Consider the following 22543-nt stretch of genomic DNA (forward strand, 5'->3'; position numbering starts at 1 on the left):
GAGGAGCTGAAAGAAAATAACTTGGGTTTTACTGGTTGAACTTGCTATTGGCCATTGGTTGGGATAGTGTACCATTTTTGATGCACTTAGTATAAAGTCCCAATCAAAACATTACCAAAAAATCTGAACACTGATGCCTGATTACAATATCTTGTAAAATGGATAATAAATGTGTGAAAAGCTTAGGTGATGCTTCTAGTTGGTTATCACTTTTGCTTGTTGGGGGAGGAGTAGTGGGCATAAGGGCATCTCTTGTGCTTAGATCCCTTCCAATTCCTCAATGAGTGGTGTTTTCTCTACCAGGACGTAGTACCTGAGATTTTACTTGGCTTGTAATGAATAACTAATTCTGGACCTTGAATTCTACATTACTGTAAAAAGTCCACTTTAGGATGTTAAGATCTATTATAAACACTAATGGGTTAAGAAATGGGCAATATCTCAACCTGGGTGCTATATTTTTTTTTGCAATAGTCTCTTCGGTTAATGAATTAAAATAACATAGCTATTTAATTTTGCTCTTCTCAAGAACCACTAGGGAGGCGCTGTTGAGTTGAAAGGGTTACTGTCAAACTGCTTTCTTTAGGGTGTAGTGACTTTCCATTTTTCAATCTTAAATTATAGGTATTGAGTGACAAGGGAAGGGATTATTGATTGAAGATGGATTTTTTTTTTGATTGAATTTAAAAAAAAAAAATTGCTACCCACTGGGTGGGGTTGACTTCCAAGGAGGGTTGTTGCTCAAATCTGGCTATTAGTCCCTCTTCCATTCTTTCAAAATGGCTTGTTACAGCACCACTTCCTGTCCAGGGAGGAAGTAATTTTAGCCCATGGACTGAAATATTTAGCAAATCTTTAAAACAAAAGAAACAAATTACATTTCTTTCTGGCTTGAAAAGGGTGTCTGAGCCAGATGGGGTTAAGGTGCCCCCTCAGATGGGGTGGTTTGAAGAAGCCAAGGATGTGGGGGGTGGCAGGCACCCTTTAGGTAGAGGCTATCTCATTTTTTTTTGGTAGAAATGAAGGGGTGGGTCTATGGTACATCACCTGAGTTGTGGGGTAAATGTAGAGAGTGTCAATCAAAGGCAGAGCTCAGAGCTGGGAAGGAGCTCTAGATGGCGGCTGTGCCTTAGAGAGAGCGCGCTGAGCTCCGTGCCTTCCCAACACTTTACGCAACTTTCCCTAACTTTTGGGCAGCCTCAGGGGGCCCCCAGAGCCCCATACCTGTTCTAGGCACGAATCGGGGGCTAATTGAGCCTTTTTCGGGCAGAAAAGCAGCTTTTGGAGGCTCTCTTTTCGTGCCTTGCTGGAAAGAAGAAGCCGTGGAGAGAGCCCAGGTCGTTGTTTTTCCAGCTTAGAAGCCATGGCGTACCTCCATTTTTGTGCGCTCTCCTAATGAGCTTTTCCCCCGGACATTTTTTGTACTAATTATCGCTGCTTTTGCTTTCACAGCAGTATATTTTTGGGGATTAGAATCTATTTATTTTTTTATTATCTAAAAATATATAGTTATCGTTTTACCTCCAAATATTTTGCATCTGATGTTTTTCCACTACCCGAAACTAATATCGGCTTGGTCCTGGCGGTGGTGCATGGATCAGGTAGGTGGGCAATCAATATTATTATTTTTCAGATTTCTGCCGTTTTTGAGTACTTTGACTTTTCGACCGATTTGAGCTGTATTGGGAATGACGCAATAAAACACAGAGATTTTTGCTTCCTCTGTTACTTTGGGAAAGTTTGCAGGATGCTGCTCTGGGCTGTTTCTCTTCCAATTTTTTCTTTTTAAAATGAATATTATTGTTTTAAATGTCCGTTTTCCTGTGCTGATCAGTGTTGTGTATTGTTATAACTATCATTGCAGCGTCAGGACTTTGTTCTTGATAACGAAAGCCAATGAAACAAACTGGGACCTTACCTTTCTTTCAACTTTTGACAGTAAATACCTGGGCACAGGACATCAAAGCAAACACAGATACCCCCCTTTAATATTTAAGAATTAAAAGATGATGAGAAATGAGGACAAAAGCCAAGGAGAGGAGGGTTCAGTACACAGCAATGCATCGAGGTATGATCTATCAACTTTATTTTATTTTTTAAAAACCTTTGAATACAGTGTTTACCTTGACAGCTTTGGTTTACTGCCCATACTTAATACAAAACATTTAACTGATTTTGATTCCTTTTTTAAGGAATGACCTTGAGATTGTTAATATGCCACACCCTAATTTTTTTTGGTATCAATTTCTGAAAGTTGTGTTGTGACTTAAGGGCCCATGTCAGAGTCAAAAGGTAATGTACCTTTATTCAAGGGAGCCCCTTTCTCTGTTATGCTTTTTCAGTTTCTGAATTTCAGTTTTTAGGTTTTTTGTTCTGTGAAAAACGACCTTGTCGGTTTAGCCATTGCTGCATTGCACCATTTTACATACAAGGCAAATTTTTCTTTGAAGAATCTCAGAAGTCTAAACTTTAACTGAGGGCCATACAGAAGCCTAGTAGTAGTAAATTATAGTAAATAGACACTAGAGAAACTTACATGAATGAAAAAAAGTTCATTTTAAAATATAAACTAAAAAGTGCCTGTTTGATTGATGCTCCTTACTTTATATTTTATTTGGGCTTACAGAACTTTGATACTGTTTAGGTATTTTAGGTATTTTGATACAATTTAACCAAACTTTCCCCTGGTGGTGATAGTATTTCATGTTTATAAAATCTAAACTAGGATTGTAAATGGGAACCTTGGTGTCCTTTGATTGCTTGTTTTGTATATTTTTGCTCAGAATGTGTGTTTACTTTTATGTCAAGTAATGATATTCTTTTCAAATACTTTATAAATTTAACTTTGATTTGAGGAAGAGTACAAAATGCTGAAAATACTGCTAACATTTGATAGACTTACAACTACATTAAGTCCTTTGTTTTGTTCTTCATTTAGCTTCTAACATTGTATCTTAAACAATACGTTGGCTTAATCTAACATTGAAGTCTAAAAACTTTGCATTGCTCTTCAGTGGTTTGTCAATACATTTCATTTTGCCTATTTATGTTAACTTTTATTAAATCGTGACCTGTTCATTTTTCCTTGAGTATCTTTTAAGTAATTGTCAATAAAATGAATTCTAAAACTCTTTGGTATCAACATGTGCACTATGTAAGTTTATCAAATGTATGAATAAGATTCTTTGTCCAGTAATATTTAACCTATTCTTGAACATTATATGAACTTGAAATATTTGTGGTAGAAACACATTCGAGACCACGTTATTTTGTTATAACCTTTTAAAACTTAATTTTGCATGCTAATCAGGAATGTTTTTAAATTGCAATGTAATAAAAGGTGTTAAAATGGAAATAGGTAAATTTATTTGATTTAAAATGGGTATTGTTAAATTAGTTTTAAAAAAAACCCCAAATCATACACACAGTATATACAAGGACTTGTATTTTTTAAAATGTTTGACATATTTTCAACCTTAATTATAAGGTTGTAATTATGTTTGTAAGTGCAGCTGCAAAAATCCTGACTTTAAGAAAAGTTGGTTTGCTTTTTAATCTAAATGTCACTGAAAAATGTGGATGATCAGTAGTAAGAGCAACAGCAATCAGAATAAATACATTTTAGGAGTGTAGGAATATTATGCCAAATAAAATGAAGTCTAATAACTGGGTATAATGGGTGAATAATTGGGATCACACAGACACACAACCTTTGATTTTATTTTTTTCTGTCCCAAGGGTATAATATTTGCATAGCATCATATGTGTAATTTTGCTCTTTTGTAGCAAAGATCATGTGTCTAGCATCATTGATTGAGCCATATGTTTCACCTGTTGTATTAAATAAAAAAGTAAATTGCTTAACATTTTTCTCCCCCTTTTCCCATACTTCACCAGAATAAACTTAGTGCTGGTAATATCTACTCACCTGGAGTGTGGGAGCAATTGAACAGAGCATATTTATAAATGAGCCTTATTTTCTGAGCTGAGTCAGCTGAATGTCTAAAATACTTTGCTTTCTAAGGTTGACTTTAAGATATGGGGGAAATGATTTCTAGGAAGTAAAGCCTTCAGCTTGTTTTACTGTAACCCTGAAACACATTGATGTCTGCACAGATCATGCTTCTCTGACTTGACTCCCCTCTCACAATTTTGTTGGACTAGCTTAGAAGCATTAGGTAATGTGTGAAGTCATATTACATAATCATGCCTCGATTGGAGACTACAATAATGAAAATGGAAGGGTAAGGTGGATATGAGTGACTGGTGCCACTGATCTGAGGTTATGAGAAGCAAAAATACAGATAGGAAACAATGTGTGTATTTGGTAGAGAGTGTATTAGTATAATGACTAGGGAATATGACTGGAATTGAGATTCCTGAATTTCCAGCCCTAGGAAAGAAAAAGTGGAAAAAAAAAAAAAACCTTATCTGAACGAACAAACAAACTCCTCTGAGAGTTGACTTGAAACAGAAATTATTCCTGAGGGGAAATTATGTTAGTTTAACTCTTACAAAAAGTTTAGTAGAGTCTGCACAGATGTAGGCCTTTCTTGGGACCTTTTGGACGAATAGCAACACCTCTTCTTCCTGTATTTCAGTATACAGACGGTAACCCAATTGTCAAGCTTTCCAACTTCACTGTTAAGCTCACTCACTTGATTTAACTTGCTTAACCCAGGATGAAAGCTGGGATGTTGTCAATAACTCAAAATTTTAAACAATGGAACAAAATGTTGGCAGTAACCTTTCTTTAAAAATATTTTTGCTTGCATCTTCTGCCTTTTCTAATGCATTTTATTTAAAAAGGCAGATGATGTGAAGAGGAGCAGTTGCACAATAAATTTTGAATACAACGTTAACTTCACAAATACTGGTATCTGAAATACAAATTAAGATAAAATAAATCTAGGAATTGGCAATCCTGTACAACAGTAGTATAAATACTTAAGATAAGGACACACCATATAGATCCAACTTCTGCTTAAATCCCTTGGAATTTCTTCATTGCAGTTACCTTATCGCATCCCTAACAGTAATGAAATGGACATGGCTTGTATTTTTATTACGTAAGAGATGCAGAAGCAGTACAGACAGTTGTATTTGCTTCCAACTTGCACTTCGTGTTATAAAATACAATTTGGAAATATTAGTTCTGTGTGAATGGATTTAGACCTGTTTTCCATTGAGAGCTTTGAAGTTTTAGATCTGTAATCTGTTGTCCTCTTGGCAAACGGCTGCTTTTGTAGAACTGAACTGCAGAGTGCAGCAGACTTTGCAGAACAGAACACATTCAGTTTGTGGCAGCCATTTTATGAAGAAGTAGTTTCATATAAAAGAGGATTTTATCTGGGGAAAATAAAGAAGTGAAACAAAAATTAACACCTCTATCTGGTTTCATCAGCAATTAGTATTTCTTGTCTTGTTAATGCTCAAAAGGAAACTAGCCACTCTTGGAAGGAAAGGAAAAATGATTAAACGCCTGGCATTTTGGTGCAGGTCCAGTTCAGTCACAAAATGGCTGTTCCTTTGTGCCGCATAGCTGACAGACATACTGCATTGCACTGTGTGTACTCTGAAAACAGCAGGAAGTTGCTGGTGGGGAGTTCAAAGGCCATCTTGTTTTTGCTGTGGAACCTGATTGGCTGTTAGCTCACTTGGTAACAGGACAGTCAACACTCGGCTGCCTCTGTGGAAGCAGAGCTCTGCCTTCTAGTGATGTCAGCATAAGCTTGCTTTTCAGAGCCTCCCCCACTCTTGGCAAGAGAGCCATTGCCTGCTCAGCCAGCAGGGAAAACAGCGGTTGCATGCACAGCGTTCATTCCAGTGTGTGTGAGAGAGTATGTGCATGCAGTAGATCTACAATGAATTTTCTCACATCCTCTTTATGGACATTTTTAGTGGAATTTTCCTTGATCTTTTTTTTTTTTTTAAACTTGGATACCCTTTAGTGTTCCTTGAACAGCTGGACATTTTTTATAACTTTACAAATCTTAAATGGATGAAGCCCCATTTCCCTACTTGCCCCATAAGTGTGTAAATGCTTTTAGCCAGATCACATTTTACTCCTTTTTAAAAAAAACATAGGACAAGCAATACTGGACATGTTTAACAATACATTTTGAACATGTTCTGGCTACAAATTCCTTTGGTTCTCCAGTTTACAAACTAATTGGTTGTTACTGTGAGTGCTTTTTGTTCCAATCCTGCAGTAACACTTACAGAATTTGGTTCTTCATGGCTCTGCAGAGTTTTTTTTTAAAAACTTTTTAATCTTCTGCTCACTTCTAATCTGAAGGGTTTTTAAAAAAACAAAACCAAGCAATCCATGTTACATCAGTGCAGAGAAAATAACGTGCAAGAAATTTGGTTTAGTTGTATTATGATGTAATCTACATGAAATGCAAAGGGATGGTTCATTTTTATTTTAAGGAAGTAACTTATCTCATTACAAATACATGATTCAGAGATTTTAAATGGTATTTTCTGTTTTTTGAGCTTTGCTAGAACTGCAAAGAATATACAGAACCCTTGTAAACTCACTGCAAGAAATTAGAAATAGTTTTAAATATTTATGAACTGTTTCTTTAACTCTCAAATAAAAACTTAATTCAGACTTCTTTGAAATAATCAAACACTATGTATTCTCTAACTGTATTATCCTGAGTATTTTATGTAACAGAAATGGAAGACAAGAATAAATAGATCAACTGTGTGATTTCATAATCCTACAGAAACTGCCTTCATTTATCACAGCCAACTAAGGGCTCATTTACACTAGAAAATTAGATCAACCCAGCTGACTTGCTCACATCCCTCAGCAATGTTTTAAGCTGAAGTCCCCTTGTAGATAGTGCTAGGTTCATGGAAGTATCTACCTTTCAGGGAGGTGGAATACCTGTGCCAACAGGAAAACCCCTCCCATGGGCATAGGTAATATTAAAAAAATTATTAAAGCTAATGTTAACATTAGCGCTTCAGTGTAGCTAAATAGACATTTGCATACTTGCAGCACTGGAGGTGTTCCACTGTAGAGTTTCAAGTGTAGACAAGCCCTAAGTGTGTCTTCACTGCAGAATTTGCCCAGGCTTTTACCTGGGTGTTGCCCCATACCTGCTCATATCTATTCATAAAACCTCTTGCCTGAGTTTAGTGATGCCTTCAACACAGGCTAGCTTTCACAGCTGGAGATATATCTTTAGAGCCTGGGTTCTGCTTTTACTTGTCATCCTGCCCATTTTGCAGTGAGGTCTAAATCAGTCAAGTGCTGATAGTTCTCCCGTGCCAAAGGCATTGCCTTTCTGTAGTTCCCCCTTCTGCTCAGGACAGATAAGGTCTCCCACAATTCACTGGGAAAAGAGTCATAGAGAGGCGTATCTTGGGTGTGCCCCCAGAAGTCTTAGAAGTAAGTGCAGCACCAGGTGAGAACACTAACTCATTTCAGTGCTCGTGAGCTAGGCTGACCCAATGCCCAGAGCCAGAGTAACTGCACTGAAGACATACGCTCTTTTGCACCCACTACATTTTAAATGCACTAGTATGATGTTGAGTTGAGGGGGGGTGGGGGAAGGTAATATTGGCAAGGTGTCAATTAACAAGGATATGGCTACACTTAAACCGCTATAGCAGTACAGCTGCACCACTGTAGTGCTTCAGTGTAGAAGCAGAAGGGGTTCTACCATTGGTGTAGGTTATCTACCTCCCTGAGAGGTGGTACCTAGGCTGATGGAAGAATTCTTCCATTGACCTAGCACTGTCTACATGGGGTTGGCATAGCTGTGTGTCTCAAAAGTGTGGATTTTTCACACCCCTGAGAGAGGTAGCCAATGTAAGTGCCCAGTGTAGACCAGCCCTTAGAAACTGAATCATCAATCCCCAGAGAAATGTCATTCCAACAGCCCCCCCCCCCCCCTTCAGTACCTCTCACCTCTATTCTATAGAGGCCACTTGAAGAAATGACAGGATATCTATTTATTTAGCCTTCTGCCTCTGAGATCGTCAAGTGTGAAGTGTTTTGCTAAGTCCTGGGTACTTTACAGCAGTGATTTTGAACAATTCATTGCTTGCTATTCCCCAACCCTGCCCCACCCAAACCAATTCTGTATGTGACAGTGGAAAGATTCCACCAACTGTTTACTGCTCTAAAATATTTGTGAAGCTGTAAGTGTTTAGGCTTCCTTACATTTCTTTTTTTTATTTTTAGGCATAGAAATATCAACATTCCTTATATTTTAATATATTGTAAAAACGAATACTGGAGTTTGTAGGAACAGTTGGATGTTTTTTGTTCTGTGAGGGAGTCCCACCTCTTAACTGTGAATCTGCCACCTTTTCAGATCTCCTTTCATCATTGCTGTATTTGGAGAGGTATGGCTGTCACATGACGTCTGCAGGGGATGCACTCTAATAGATTATTGTCCTAACTCCTCCAGCCAAAACTGCCTTTAAAGATCACTTGTGATAGAATCATACAGCAGACCCCCAGTGTCTGTGGTAAACCCATATCTTCTGGGTTTTGCACTGGACACACAAATGTAACTGGCTGAAGTTTGTAAAAAGCAACAGAGGGTCCTGTGGCACCTTTAAGACTAACAAGTATTGGGAGCATAAGCTTTCGTGGGTAGAAGTGGGTAAGAACCTCACTTCTTCAGATGCAAGTCTTGCATCTGAAGAAGTGAGGTTCTTACCCACGAAAGCTTATGCTCCCAATACTTCTGTTAGTCTTAAAGGTGCCCCAGGACCCGCTGTTGCTTTTTACAGATTCAGACTAACACGGCTACCCCTCTGATACTTGGCTGAAGTTTTAAACTATGAAGGGGGAAAGCCTAAATCCAAATTTTACCAATTCTTTTAGGGCCTGTTTCTTTAATATAAGACTTGTCAGGGTTTCATGCACAATATTTAAAAAGGTCTCTTTCTAGCACATACTAAAATCAATTTGCCATCTTGAGCGGAACAGCTGTTGCTGTGCATATTTCCCCTAAAGTATTTGCATGTTCACTACAACTATGTGCTGCTGACTACATGCAGAGTCCCTTTTGAATTGGCCATTGTGCTTCATGCTGACTGTGCTGACATGGATAAACAAAAACCTGCTAAAGTGGCAGTTAAAATGATTGAGTGATGTATGAAGTAACTTCTGTCCTGCTGTCTCTTTCCTAGTATCAGGGGGGTAGTCGTGTTAGTCTGTATCCACAAAAACAATGAGGAGTCTGGTGGCACCTTAAAGACTAACAGATTTATTTGAGCATTAGCTTTTGTGGGTAAAAACCCACTCCTTCAGATGCCACCAGACTCCTTGTTTTTATCTAATCTCAAGGGCACAGATAGCCTGTTTTTTTTGCCTACTAGATATTGTCTCTTCTCCCATTATGCACAGGTATTATAACAGAGGTGGGCAAACTACGGCCCGCGGGGCCCCTCCTGCCCGGCCCCATAGCTCCTGGCCCGGGAAGCTTGCCCCCGGCCCCTCCCCCACAGCCGGCGGCACAGTGAGCCGCCGGCGCAATGCTCTGGGCGGCGGAGTGGCAAGCTTCTGGCGCAGCGCAGCTGCAGAGCCCGGCCTGACCCAGTGCTCTGTGCTGCGCTGGCACGACTGGCTCCAGCTGGGCGGTGCAGCTGCAGCACTGCCAGCCACCAGTGCTCCAAGCAGCGCGGTAAGGGGGCAGGGAGCGGGGGGCGGTGGGGTTGGATAGAGGGCAGGGGAGTTCAGGGTGGTGGTCAGGGGGCGGGGCGGGCAGTGGGCGGGGAACAGGGTTTGAATGGGGGCAGGGGTCCCGCGGCAGGCAGTCAGGAAGGGGGGGGGGTTGGATGGGGCAGCGGGGGGCAGTCAGTGGCAGAGGTTCTGGGGGCGGTCAGGGAGAAGGGGTGGTTGGATGGGGCACGGGTTCCAGGGGGGCCGTCAGGGAAGAGGGGGGTTTGGATGGGCCAGGAGTACGGGGGGGTTGTCAGGGGGCCAGAAGCGGGGGGAGGGTGGGGGCCAGCCCATGCCCCCCTCCCCTAACCGGCCCTCCATACAATTTCCAAAACCAGCTGCGGCCCTCAGGCCAGAAAGTTTACCCGCCCCTGTATTATAAGGTTCTCAACAGTGGGTGCTGCGTGAGCGGGAACAGTGAGGCAGTCACAACTGAGTTATATGCTGCTCTTGGTGAATGTTAAACACGTTAGTACTTTCAGACCTGGGGAAGGGGAGATCTCTCTTTCAGAGCCCTGAAGTCTACACTTGTACTCTCCTTTCACCCCCCCGAGTGATGCAAGTTACAGCGACCTAAACGCTGTCCACACTGGTCCTGTGTCGGTGGGAGACGCACTCTCGCTGACATTACTTCACCTCCGTGAGAGGCGGAAGCTATTATGCTGACAGGAGAGCGGTCTCCCATCTGCATAGCATGTCTGCACCAGATGCTCTACAGTGGCGCAGCTGCGCCGATGTCGTGCTGTAGTGTAGACTTGCCCTCAGTGATCCTCCTTAATCAAGTAGAGGGGGTGTGTGATTAGAATGATCGATTCTTTTCTAACCCCTACTAAATTGCCTGTATCCCAGGCATTTCCAACTTCTAACTCATGGGTCAGTGAGCAGCTGAGCCCTGTTTTCCACATATTAAGGCAAATAGTTAACCAACTTCCCCAAATATTTTTATTTCTGAATACAGTTTGCTGAGCTGTTGAATGAGGCCGATGATGCTGTCTCTAAATCTAAAACTCACTCTCTTTTAGAGATAGAGATCTGCTGCAACTTACGGTATCTTTGTTCCAGTTTTAATGAAGGCAAAGCTGTTTATCAGACAGTTAGTGTCAAATAATGAAGAGATTGGGCAGAAACAGAGTGAGGGTACCTCAAATGCTGCTTTTCAGTGTGATCATTTTTCCTTCAGTCTCTAAATCAGAGGTGGGCAAACTGTGGCCCGCGGGACCCTGCTGCCTGGCGTCTGAGCTCCTAGCCCGGGAGGCTCGCCCCTCCCCTGCTGTTCCCCCTCCCCCGCAGCCTTAGCTCACTGCGCTGCCGGCGCAATGCTCTGGGCGGCCGGGCAGCGCAGGACAGCCCTTCCAGAGCTGCCTGTCCTGATGCTCTGGGTGGCGCAGCTGTAGCGCTGCCAGCCACCGGTGCTCCAGGCAGCGCAGTAAGGGGACGGGACCGGGGGAGTGGGGGGTGGATAGAGGCAGGGGACTTCGGGGTGGTGGGCAGGGGGCGGGGGTGTGGATAGGGGGCACAGGGGGTGGGGCGGTCAGGGGGTGGGGATCCCGGGGGAGCAGTCAGGAAGGAGAGGGGAGGGTTGGATGGAGCGGCGGGGGGCAGTCAGGGGCCAGGGAGCAGTGGTGGTTGGATGGGGCAGGGGTTGGGGGGGGCAGTCAGGAAGGAGAGGGGGGTTGGATGGGGCGGTGGGGACTGGGTGCAGTCAGGGGACAGGGAGCGGGGGTGGGGGGTGGATGGGGCAGGAGTCCCAGGGGGGACCTCAGAGAGCGAGAAGCAGGGTGGGTTGGATAGGGGGCGGGCGCCTGGCTGTTTGTGGAGGCACAGCCCTTCATACAATTTTGGAAACCCGATGTGGCCCTCAGGCCAAAAAATTTGCCCGCCCCTGCTCCAAATCTATGCCTATAATGGTGAAAAAAACAATACATCTTTATAAAGGAAGAGGAAGAATAAACATCTCAAACCTAAAGCCAATTAACAGGTCTTAAAATAGGGCTCTGCTCTGAAAAGTGACTAAAAATTATGTGGATTGGTGTCTCAATAATCCCTATAGTAAATATGTTCCAGTTTCCAAGATAATGAATACACTTTTGAAATGTAAGCCCTGCAAAGTTAAGATGGTTTTCCTTCTAATATGTCATCATAAGTAATAAAAGTTACTGCAAGTCAAATTAGACCTTCAATGACACATGGGTGACTGCTTGAAACTTCATAAACAATTCTCTTCATACTTCAGAAGAAATATGCAGCTCACTCCCTTCTGGGAAATTGTTCTGCAGTGTGACATGAGTAAGAAGCCATAAAAATAGACCATATGATTCAGAAGTGCACAAAAGGAGCAGATTTGTGCAAGAAGGGGCCATTCTGTGAGGTCACTTTTCAGAGTAGAGTCCTGCTTTAACTTTGTCTAATATGAATAAGACCTAGTCAGAAGCAGCGAGTTTGAATGAAAATTCTACATTGTATCAAAATGCTCTTCAGAACTACTCATACAATTACTACTTTTGCTGTGCCTTTAAGGATAGCAGTTCAGAATCTGTTTCTGTTGTGGGTGAGAGACTTCCTTTGTAATAAAGCTCTTTTTCATGGGCTCTCTGCTCGTTTCTACCAGTGCATCTTTACCTGATCAGCAGGATCTCCTGTTTTTCCAATCTTTTGGCCTCTACACACAACTCTGCAAGTGCACCTCACTTTCTAACCTGCAACACCCCCTGCTATTCCAGTCCTGAACAGAATGCTAGTTGTGCTACATTATGTAAATGTAGGTGTAGTGTAAATAATAGATTTATAAAATCTGTCAGGATATCCCAACATACTTTACAAAGCAGAGAACCTTTAGAGAGAGGTATGCAAATATGAACCATTTATTTAGCTCAGTAAGTGCTTGTTCTTTGGTTCTGTCTCTGGAGCCTATCTTGGAGAGAGGGAGGCAGTGTTGGCCAAAAGATGGTGCTTTCACTTAATGCTTCACAAAAAGTCTCTTGAAAGCTCAGCTGTTCTGTGAACATCCATCTCAAGCTAGCCTTGAAACTGGAACAGAGATGGTGACAGCTAGGACACCAGTTGTGAGCATATAGTTCTTAATAATTAGTTGTATTCTAGTAGCACCAAAAAGACCCTATTGTCTGGGTGATATACAAACAAAATCAAAAACATAGGCAGTAATTTACAGTCTTATCAGTACTGGACATTCGAGCTGCTACTAAAAGTCTATTGTTGTTTGCTTAACATGTTCTGTTATAACCTGCTATTTTCAGATGCTTATAAATTTGCCAAACTTTAACTATTCTGTTAGAAATTTTCACTACTTGCTCTCTGTTTCATGCTGAATTTCTTCTGGAAGTTTCAGGAAAAATGGTTTAGCTTTTACTGAAAATGAAGTTGGGCAAAATAGGGTTTGGGGTTTTTTTTTTTAATATGTTTTTCTTGAAAGAGTGTTAGACCCTCTGTCCTGTGGAGCAGGAGCTGGATATTTGGCAAGGGCAGCCCGGGGTGCCTTTTGTTGTGCCCATGAACATCATCCACATTTTCTCAAGTTAGCCTCTGGAAATCACGTTTTGTACATGCTCTGTAGAGGCTTGCTCCTAAAAATCTCTGAAGACTCCATTTACATCAAGCATGCTCGAGCTCCCTCCTCCTCTTCTTTTCCCCCCAGCTTCATCTGCACCAAACATGCTCATAGGAACAGACCTAGAGCAAAAGATAAAATGCAGGCCCTCACATAGTGAAGAGGAAGAGCTGCAGCATTCCTTTCTTTCTTTTGGTGTGTACTTCACAACCCATGTTACTGAGCAAGGCCTCACACCCTTGCCTTAGGAGGCAGGCAAGTATCAATTACCTTATTTTACAGATGGAATACCTCAGAGTTTGCATAAGGTCAGGCTGGGAATAAAACCTTATCTCTAATTGGGGTAGTTCCAAGTCTCATCCACTTTCTCAGGCTGCCTTTCGTGCTCCCATGTGCCCCAGGTATATGCTTGATTGTGCTGTCTGTAACCACTAGACGACATTCCTCTTCAGAATCAGGAATAGAATCCATGAATCCTGATACCCCAACGTTTTGCTACTGTCTGCCAAATAGTTGTGTAAGCCACTGGCAAAATGTGTGCTGCTACATCTGGTGAATGGTGCATGGTCAGGATAATAGCCTATTGCTTCTACATGTTACACCATTAGCTCAAATGAAGAGATGTGAAGTGTGGTGTGGGGTTTAAACCCTACTGATGTGGGTGAACAATATGATTTTATGTGATGCAGTCTTATCACTTTGCTTTTTATAAAACCTAGGAAATGACACACACACACAAACTGTTTAAAACAAACAAACAAAAACGCAAAGTGGTAAAGTCAACCACTCAAAAGTTAGGAAATGCTAGAACTAAGGTTGCATGGGGAGCTTTAATTTGACTTCTTTGTGTATATGCTGGAAAGTAAGCTGCCTTGTCCCTGTCTCCACTTCAGCTGTCAGTGCGTTTTTGCACTCTTTTTTTTTTTTTTCTTTTTGGAAGAGGCCTCAATTTCAGATTTTGCCCCAGACTCACCAAAAACCTCTCTGTGGCCCTGTGAAGACATATCCCTCACCTTCACTCTCTAGTTACATCATGCAAAGAAATCTGGGGTGCAGTTTATATAAAAAAAACTATACAAAATTGTGTTGTATTGCCCAGCTGTAAAATGGTAGAGCAGTCATCATGACACCCAAGTCCTTCTACGATTTTCTTGCAGATTTCTTAAGATGTATGGTTGCGAAAAGGTGACCCCGTAAGCTCCTAGTGTTGCTGTTAAACTAGTTCTTTCTTGAACGCAGATAGGATTATTTCCTTTTATTCTTCAGCAATGGGTCAGTTTTTCCCAGATCAGAAATATTTGCCTCATGAGTAAAGAGTTACAGACTGGAGTACATCTTGGAAATGTGGAATCATCTTTTCTGAGTCTTGGTGGATCTAGATTTGTAGATACACTCCCTATGAAAGGGCCAACCCAACTCGCACTTAGCTCAATAGGTGTTTGTCTTTTGACTTTAGTGGATGTTGGGTTGGGCCCAAAGTGATTTTCAGATATATACTTCCCCACAGTGTAATTGAAAGTTGCCTTACTCTGGTGCCCATTTTTAGCGTCCAAAAAAGATTATCTCTCAAAAATAGACACTGGAAGAGAGAGACTTTAATCTCTAATTGTGTACAGCTCTAAGGATTAACAAGCACATACTTGCATCTGATGAAGTGGGTTTTAGCCCATGAAAGCTTATGCCCAAATAAATTTGTTAGTCTCTAAGGTGCCACAAGGACTCCTCGTTGTTTTTGCTGATACAGACTAACACGGCTACCACTCTGATTCCAAGCACATACTGTTTGCCGATTGACTGGGGTATATTTGCTTCCTGATATTATCGAAGATGGTTAGGATCCACTTTGTGGAATTAACTTTTCTTTCTAATAGTTTAATTTAAATTTTTTATTTCATTAAAATATGAAAGTAAAGGTGGTTTTTGACAAACACATGCCCTTTGTTTCACTAACAAGTTTCAGGGGTTTTTAAAAAGGGAATTGCTTGCCACAATCTTAGAAAATGGAGAAATATGACATATTCAGCTGCAGTATTTTTAGCAAGTGTATATGCATGTACATACACACCTGCAAACATGTATGACTGATTCCTCTCTCTAAAGAAATGACAGTTTTGAGATTTCACTATTCTTAATCCTTATTTGCATTATGGTATTACCCACAGTGTGGTAGATGTGGTCTCCGACTCCGCCCCAGAAGCGGTCAGAACCTTGACAAACAAAGGGCTGCAGGGAGGGATAATAGGTATTTTTGTGTTCTTAAATAAATATCAACTATGCCACCTGGACCTCAAGCCAACCATTATTGTTGTTTAACTTCTTGTAGCCAGTGCTAGTAGAGCTGTTTGAAAATGTGACTCCCTCCCTCCCCCCAATTTTGATTTTCAGTGGAATACAAAAATATTTCGGCCAAACATTGAAATATTTAGATCTGGAAATGCTGCCACTTCACCTTATGGGGGTTGTAGTTCGGGCACCTCAAGCTTCCATTCTCCTCTCTAGACTGCACTCCCAGGTTGGACTGCATTTCCCATGATGCACCCCATAGTCCCCTCTTAGAGAGGGGAAGCGGTTCACCATGGGAGTCCCTTGCCATGGTGCATTTATTGGAGATGCAGGCCAGCTGAGGAGCCTGGCCAATAGACATGAAGCAACTGAATTACAGCTCCCACGAGGCACCTTGTCAGTATGTCCAAATGGAAATATTTCAGTTTTTGAGTGTTTGAATTTTTGACTAAAAATTGAAAATTTCCACAGAAAGCAGGTACTTTTCTTGAAAAATGTTGTCTTACTGAAAACCCAATTTTCCCACAAAAAACAGTTTCAGCAGAAAATATTCAACCAGCTCTAATTGCTAGTGAATGGGTCTAGAGTGGGCTAGTTTCAAGTGAAAGAGGAGAGGGAGTGGCCTTAGGATTGAATTCAGTGAGGACATTCCAAGAGAAGTGGACAAATGGGACAGGGCGAGGGGTAGGGTGACCAGATGTCCCGATTTTATAGGGACAGTCCCGATATTTGGGGCTTTTTCTTATATAGGCTCCTATTACCCCCCACCCCCGTCCCGATTTTTCACACTTGCTGTCTGGTCACCCTAGCGGGGGGTGGGGGGGTTACGGCAGGGGGGCGATGTGAAAAGAGCGGAGCCAATAAATAAGCAAGGGCAAAGATGGGGAGAGCCTGGAAGCTGGTGAGGACAAGAAACTTGAACTTGAGGTGATGGCAAAATGGAAGGATTCAAGGTGGTGTGACATATTTTGAGTGCAGGCACGTAAAATGATCTTAGCCAGAGCTGTGTTTTGTGTGGACTAGAAGTGACGGCACAAGCAACGGGGGTGTTGGAGAGAAAAATGACAAAGTGGCTTGTCTTGTTTTTCCAGTTCTCCTAGGACAGAGCGGGGAAAAGGGATAACAGCTTCTGAATTTCATATTCCTCCCACTTTTAAAGCCAAACTGAAGTAGGTAAAACAAACTTTAATGAGCTCATCTTTAAACATTACTTATACGTTGGTCATTTCTCTTCCTCCAGGTTTTGAAATCTTCCCTTATAGGTAATTTTTTTTTCTTTTAATTTCAAATTCTTCCATTTTGAGACACAAAACAAACCAGAAATCACAAGAGCAGGGACAAATCATAAGATGGTGGAAGAGCAATGTTCTAAAATGGTGACTGGAAGTCTGGCTGAGTGCCCAGCAGCACTGGAGGAATTTCTGGAGCAGTTTTTCATGCAGTGTTTCACTGCTGCCCTCTGCCAGCTCTCTGAGAAAATGCAGTTCTGTTCTCCAGTAGTGATTTGCTGTACTTAGGCAATTGACTGGGATGTATTTATTCACGACTGGCTGGGGATATAGTCTTTGTGGATAGGAGACCTATACTTTATAGGAAGGAGATTTAGTTTTTACAAGGCCTCATAAAAGAATTCCTTTTAAAGATAGGACCCTTTTTATTTCCATATTTGAATCTTTTCTATTTATATGTGGAAAGATTTATGAATTTTATTTTATTGTGTCTATTGATAGCTACTGTGCAAAAGTATATTGATTTCTATGTAATTTTATCTTTGTATTATATAATGATATTCTTGCTTCTGCCTTTTTAAAATGTGCTGAAATTAATCAATCTGGACAAAAACTAGATACATTTTGTTCTTTTATCATTTTATAAAAGGGGACAAATTAAAAACTATATTCCCGTCTTGGAACTTTACAAACAAAGAACAAAAAGATCATCTCTGTCCCATAGAGTTTATAGTCTTATTTCCACAACTTTCTTTTTAGTTTGTTGTAGGGCCAGATGTGATGCCAGGATCGCTAACTCTAGCTGCTCTTCTTCCCTCTCTGTCATGTGCATAATCTGCTGTGCTGTAATGAGTTTCTCTTCCTCGTGGGTTGGGTTGCAAGTGGGTTGAGTTTGAGAGGCTGGGGAAATGGAAAATGAAACGAAAATAGGATGCCTGCTACTAGCTCTAGGAGAGATGGGCACTGCCATGTGAGGCCTCTGGTGGCAATGTGTGAATTGTTGGATTTTTAATACAGCATGACCTCTGTTCTCTCCCTTTGGATACCCCTGGCACTACAAATCATATATGAATGAAATGTATGGAAACACTTGGTATCTGTAGTTAAACTCACATGCCTGATGAAAATCCCTTTTGAATCTAAGAAAATCAGATGCTCCCATTTAGGGCAGACACGGATTCCCTCTTGCTGTTTGATTTGATTAAAAACAATAAAAAGACATCTGTTCTAGGCTCCCTAACGTTTTTAATAACACAATAAGTGAAATCCCAGCAGCAGTAATGTAACCATTTCAACAAGAATTGAGCCAGCCAACCACGTATAAAAACGCCTTTCCACCACTCCACTGCTGAACTTGCTTTTTCTGGGGCATATCTTATTAACACCACTGAAGCATCTGGTACTGGCCCCTCTCCGAGATGGAATACTAGACCAGTTGGAGCACTGCTCTGATCTGGTATGGTCCTAATTTGGCTGCTAAATTGGAAAGGGACGGAGTTCTATACCAGAGCTCATGCCCACACTCATTTTTAATCTGGTGGTGTGAGCCACAGAGACAACATGTCCCAGCATGCCATGCTCCATCTTGCTCTGAGCAGAACAAGTCCTTACAATGAGAGTGTGCTTCCTTGAGGCAGCCTTGATGCTGCTCTTTCTGCAGCCCGTCCTTGGTGCTTTAGTTGACCAGAGGTAAGTACTGGATAGTGACATGAAGTCCATCCGCTTCCCTCATGTACCAAACGTGTGTCCTCCACTGGGAGAGCAATTGCATCTGGATGTGACTCTGATGTGGCAGTGCAGAGTATTCGTGTTAGACATAGGGATTTACACCCCTAGTTAGGCTTTTAAAAATGTGCCTAGTATTGTACCTTGGATACAGCTAAGGTTTGCTCAGAGGTTATTTCTTAGCCATTGTAGTGCAGTTAAAATTAATTCCTTCTTTCTTTACCATTAGTCACTCAGCATCTGAAGAGGCCTCTGGCTCCGACTCTGCAAGCCAATCTGAAAGCGAGCAGGGGAGCGAACAGGGCAGTGAGCATGGCAGTGAGACAAACAGCAGCTCAGAGTCCTCTGAAAGCCAGTCTGAATCTGAAAGCGAGTCAACAGGTTCGAAATCCCAGCAGACCCCACCTGAAACCAAAGAAAAACCAGCCAGCAAGAAGGAAAGGATAGCAGATGTAAAAAAGGTATTGTCCCTGTCACTTTTTAACTAGCCATGTATATATAACCAGGCACTGTCAAACCCTTGCCCAGAATGAAGGACTAGAGAGCAGTACACTAGCAAAACTGTTGTTGGCCTCCAGGCCACTTTGCCAGCCTTCTCTAAACCCTCTCAGAAAAAGCCGCCCCCCGATGCTGGCTTCCTTGGTCATCTTGTCAGTCACTCCATGTATATCTCAGCCAGATTGTGTGATATATGCAAATAGGAGATTCCACGTGACTATATCACTATGTGACAGCTTGAGATTTATGCTTTGGGGCTGGGATAGGTAGTCTCAGGGCTGACTGACAAAATGAAGGAGGCAGACATGAACTGTCAGTAAAAAGGTTTCATTATTTCATCTGGCTCCCCCTCATGTAGGTAAAAGTAGTAAAGCTTCCTAGTGGAATGTGCCCAAAGATGGGAACCTGTGTCCAGTATTCATGGATGCCACGTTCCCCTCAGCTCATTATTTTAATTTCATCATTGTAGGTCTAAAAGGAAGTGGATTTCCTGTTGCCCAGTTCCTCTGGATCCGTAGTACTCAGCCTTTTCCGTATTGGGCATCCCTCCTTCCCGCTGATCCCTCTCAGGTGTAGCCAGCGTCCTTCTCCCATTTAGCCATACAGGAAGGGTGGGGGATGGCAACTCCCTGACACCTGTTGGTGTACTCACCCTGGTGTTGTGCCCCCCTGGTTTAGAACTCATGATTGGACGTTTTTTATCCTGATGTGGATTCAGCCAGGACTGTAAAACAGCAGATTTATCTGGGTTATCATTTTTTAAGAAATAATCTGGTTATTTGCAGTCTCATTAGTCAAAAGCAGTGGAGAGTGAGTTGGGGAAAAAGAGGGAGGGTAGGGTGTCCATTAGGGCAGGGGTTCTCAACCTTTTTATTTCTGAGGCTCCCCCAACATGCTATAAAAACTCCATGTCCCACTTGTCCCATAACAACTGTTTTTCTGCATATAAAAGCCAGGACCAGCGTTAGGAGGTAGCAAGCAGGGCAACTGCCTGGGACCCCATACCACAGGGGGCCCTGTGAAGCTAAGTTGCTCAGGCTTCAGCTTCAGCCCCGGGTGGCGGGGCTCAGAGCCCTGGGCGTCAGCCCCATTCCTTGGGACTTCGGCTTTCTGCCATGAGCCCCAGCAAGTCTAATGCCGGCCCTGCTTGGCGGAACCCCTGAAACCTGCTTGCGGCCCCCCAGGGGGCTCCGTGCCCCACTAAATTTAGGGTGTGAAAACCCAGCAAATGTAGTGGACTTACAGAAAAGGAGTCAGGTCAGCCTAACCAGTCTATACATTTTGTGCTGTATGACTGTATTATTACTGCCATTTGTGGTTTGAAGGCCCAGATTGTAACGTCCAAATACAACACATTCACGTAAGTCAGTTCTTGGAGAAAGCTACTTTGTTTGCTAGGTCTTGGGGAAGCACAGTGCCTGAAGCCTAAATGCTTCAAGTGCCCGCAGGGAGAGAAACAGTGCATTTTAATTGTCAACAATGGATGTTCCATCTCAGCTGCCTGAGAACCATTATGCTGCCTGCTCAGGTTTTAGTTAAGCCTCGCATGTTAAGGGTGGCAAGGATGTAAGTATTTTTTAAGGCAGTAACAGTAACACAAAACTTAACTTTCTGTTTTATTGTTGTTTAGTGGGGGCCGAAGGAAGTTATGTCTCTTCCTTTATGGACTCTTAGCAGCCCATCTCTAGAAGATGAACATTAAAACATATCTGAGAAAAAAACAGATCCATATGCAGGATTCTAAATAACATAAACAAGACATGGAACAGATTGGGGCACTTTCAAATGAGGAAGGTGCCCATCTTCCTTAATTCCTGTAATAGTGGACATTTTGCTTCCTGCCTCTGCTGGGTGTAGCTGTTTGGGACTAACCAGTGCAATTAATTTTTATCATACTGTATTCACATTACAGCTATGACCAGCAAGACCTCAGTCAGAATTGGGCCCCATTGTGTTGGCACTGTGCAAACAGATGGGAGAGTCGGTCCCTGCTCTGAAAACCTTACTATTTAAGAGAGAAGGAAATTTGAATGGGATTTTTTTCCTTCGTTTTTTTGTATCAATAGGAAAGTGATTGAACAGGCTTCCGATTTATTTCTGGGTATGTGTATGCCCAATAGGTATATTTTCTACACGAAACCTCTCCTTTGTAGTGTTTCTTCATAACCACTTGTAAATGTACCAGAACCCCAGTGCTGGTGACCGTCCTGCATTCATCATGCCTTCATTCCAGGTGTCACTTTTGTATCTGTTAGTGTGTTTAGGTATCCTTCTCTTGCCAGTGTTTTTAAGGAGACTTGTGGGATGGAGGTAAATATCTTTAGAAGACCATAAAATGGGGATAAAGTCTAATGGGGCAATAAGGGGTTGACAAATTAGACTCAGCAGGAGCATGTAAACACAGGTGATGAGATTATTTACAAAATTACTAATTCTTGAGGTTTGTCTCTGTCCATTCTGGCTTCAGGTGTCTCACCAACAATGTTCCCACTAATTTTTCCCACGCATGTGCGGAATGAATTTTATGTGCACCAGTATGGAGGCAGGTCTGGGGCTGGGGGAGAGGCTCTCTCCCCACCACAGCCCTGAGTGCCTCTGCGTTGCTTAATAGGCTGCTGCGCGGCCGCGCAGCTTAGAGGGAACTTACTCACCAATATTAGTGTCCCATGTCATCCACATATCTGTACATACACCTCCCCTCAGGTTGTAGTTCTTGTCTCCTTTCTCCTCCTAAGGGCCTGGCCACACAAGTATAACAGACGATACTTTTGTAAGCAGTTTGCAAAACTCTTATTTGACGTGGTTACAGCAACATGGTTCTTGGAGCACTACCTGTGCCAGTAACAGTGTCTAGCCACTGCATAGGCGCCGACTTCCCCTCTGCCCGCTCGACCCCTCTGGCCCTGCCCCTGCACTGCCCTCGCCCCACCCCTATTCCACCTCTGCCCCACCCTGCCTTTTCCCACCCCACCCCTGCCCTGCCTCTTCTCCACCTCCTCCCCTGAGCCATGTCCCCGCTCCTCCCCCTCCCTCCCGGAAAGTCCTAAGCTCCGCCAAACAGCTGTTAGATGGGGGGGGGAGGGGAGGCAGGAAGCGCTGGGAGGGACGGGGAGGAGCAGGGACGCAGAATGCTCGGGCGGGAGGGGAGAAGGAGGTGAGGAGGGGGAACTTGGCTGCCGGTGGGTGTGGAGCACCCCGCTAATTTTTCCCCTTGGGTGCTCCAGCCCCCGGAGCACCCACGGAGTCGGCGCTTATGAGCCACAGTGCATTCCAGGATGATGTGGGCAGGTATGCCATCTGACTTTATAATGGATAGAGTACCTTGGAGGATATGTGCACAGAATAGCACCAGCACTATATGCGTTATGGGACATCCTATGTCACAGAATGCTGAGAGGAGGGATTGGCCAAACGATTATGCAGGCATGGTAGGGGGATCCCATCTACATTGCAAAAACCCAGTGTTTCACACTGGTTACAGGAAGACAATTTGGCAGCTTAGGCCTCTGGCAAGAGCAATACACCATTAGCTGGTATAGTTAACCACAT

The 22543-nt window shown here is 42.8% G+C and overlaps 1 protein-coding gene across 1 annotated transcript in view; it reads left to right on the forward strand.

The window, feature by feature from the left end:
- The first annotated feature begins 1101 nt into the window (after positions 1-1101).
- Positions 1102-22543, forward strand: part of CHD2 (chromodomain helicase DNA binding protein 2) — a 78598-nt gene continuing 57156 nt past the window's right edge. The window contains exons 1-3 of the mRNA XM_065412342.1: positions 1102-1601; positions 1865-2068; positions 18726-18957. Coding sequence (XP_065268414.1) covers positions 2007-2068; positions 18726-18957 — 294 coding nt within the window. The 5' untranslated portion in view covers positions 1102-1601; positions 1865-2006. The remainder of the gene's footprint in view (positions 1602-1864; positions 2069-18725; positions 18958-22543) is intronic.

The sequence above is a fragment of the Emys orbicularis genome, chromosome 10, assembly GCF_028017835.1.
Source record: "Emys orbicularis isolate rEmyOrb1 chromosome 10, rEmyOrb1.hap1, whole genome shotgun sequence".
Lineage (NCBI taxonomy): Eukaryota > Metazoa > Chordata > Testudines > Emydidae > Emys > Emys orbicularis.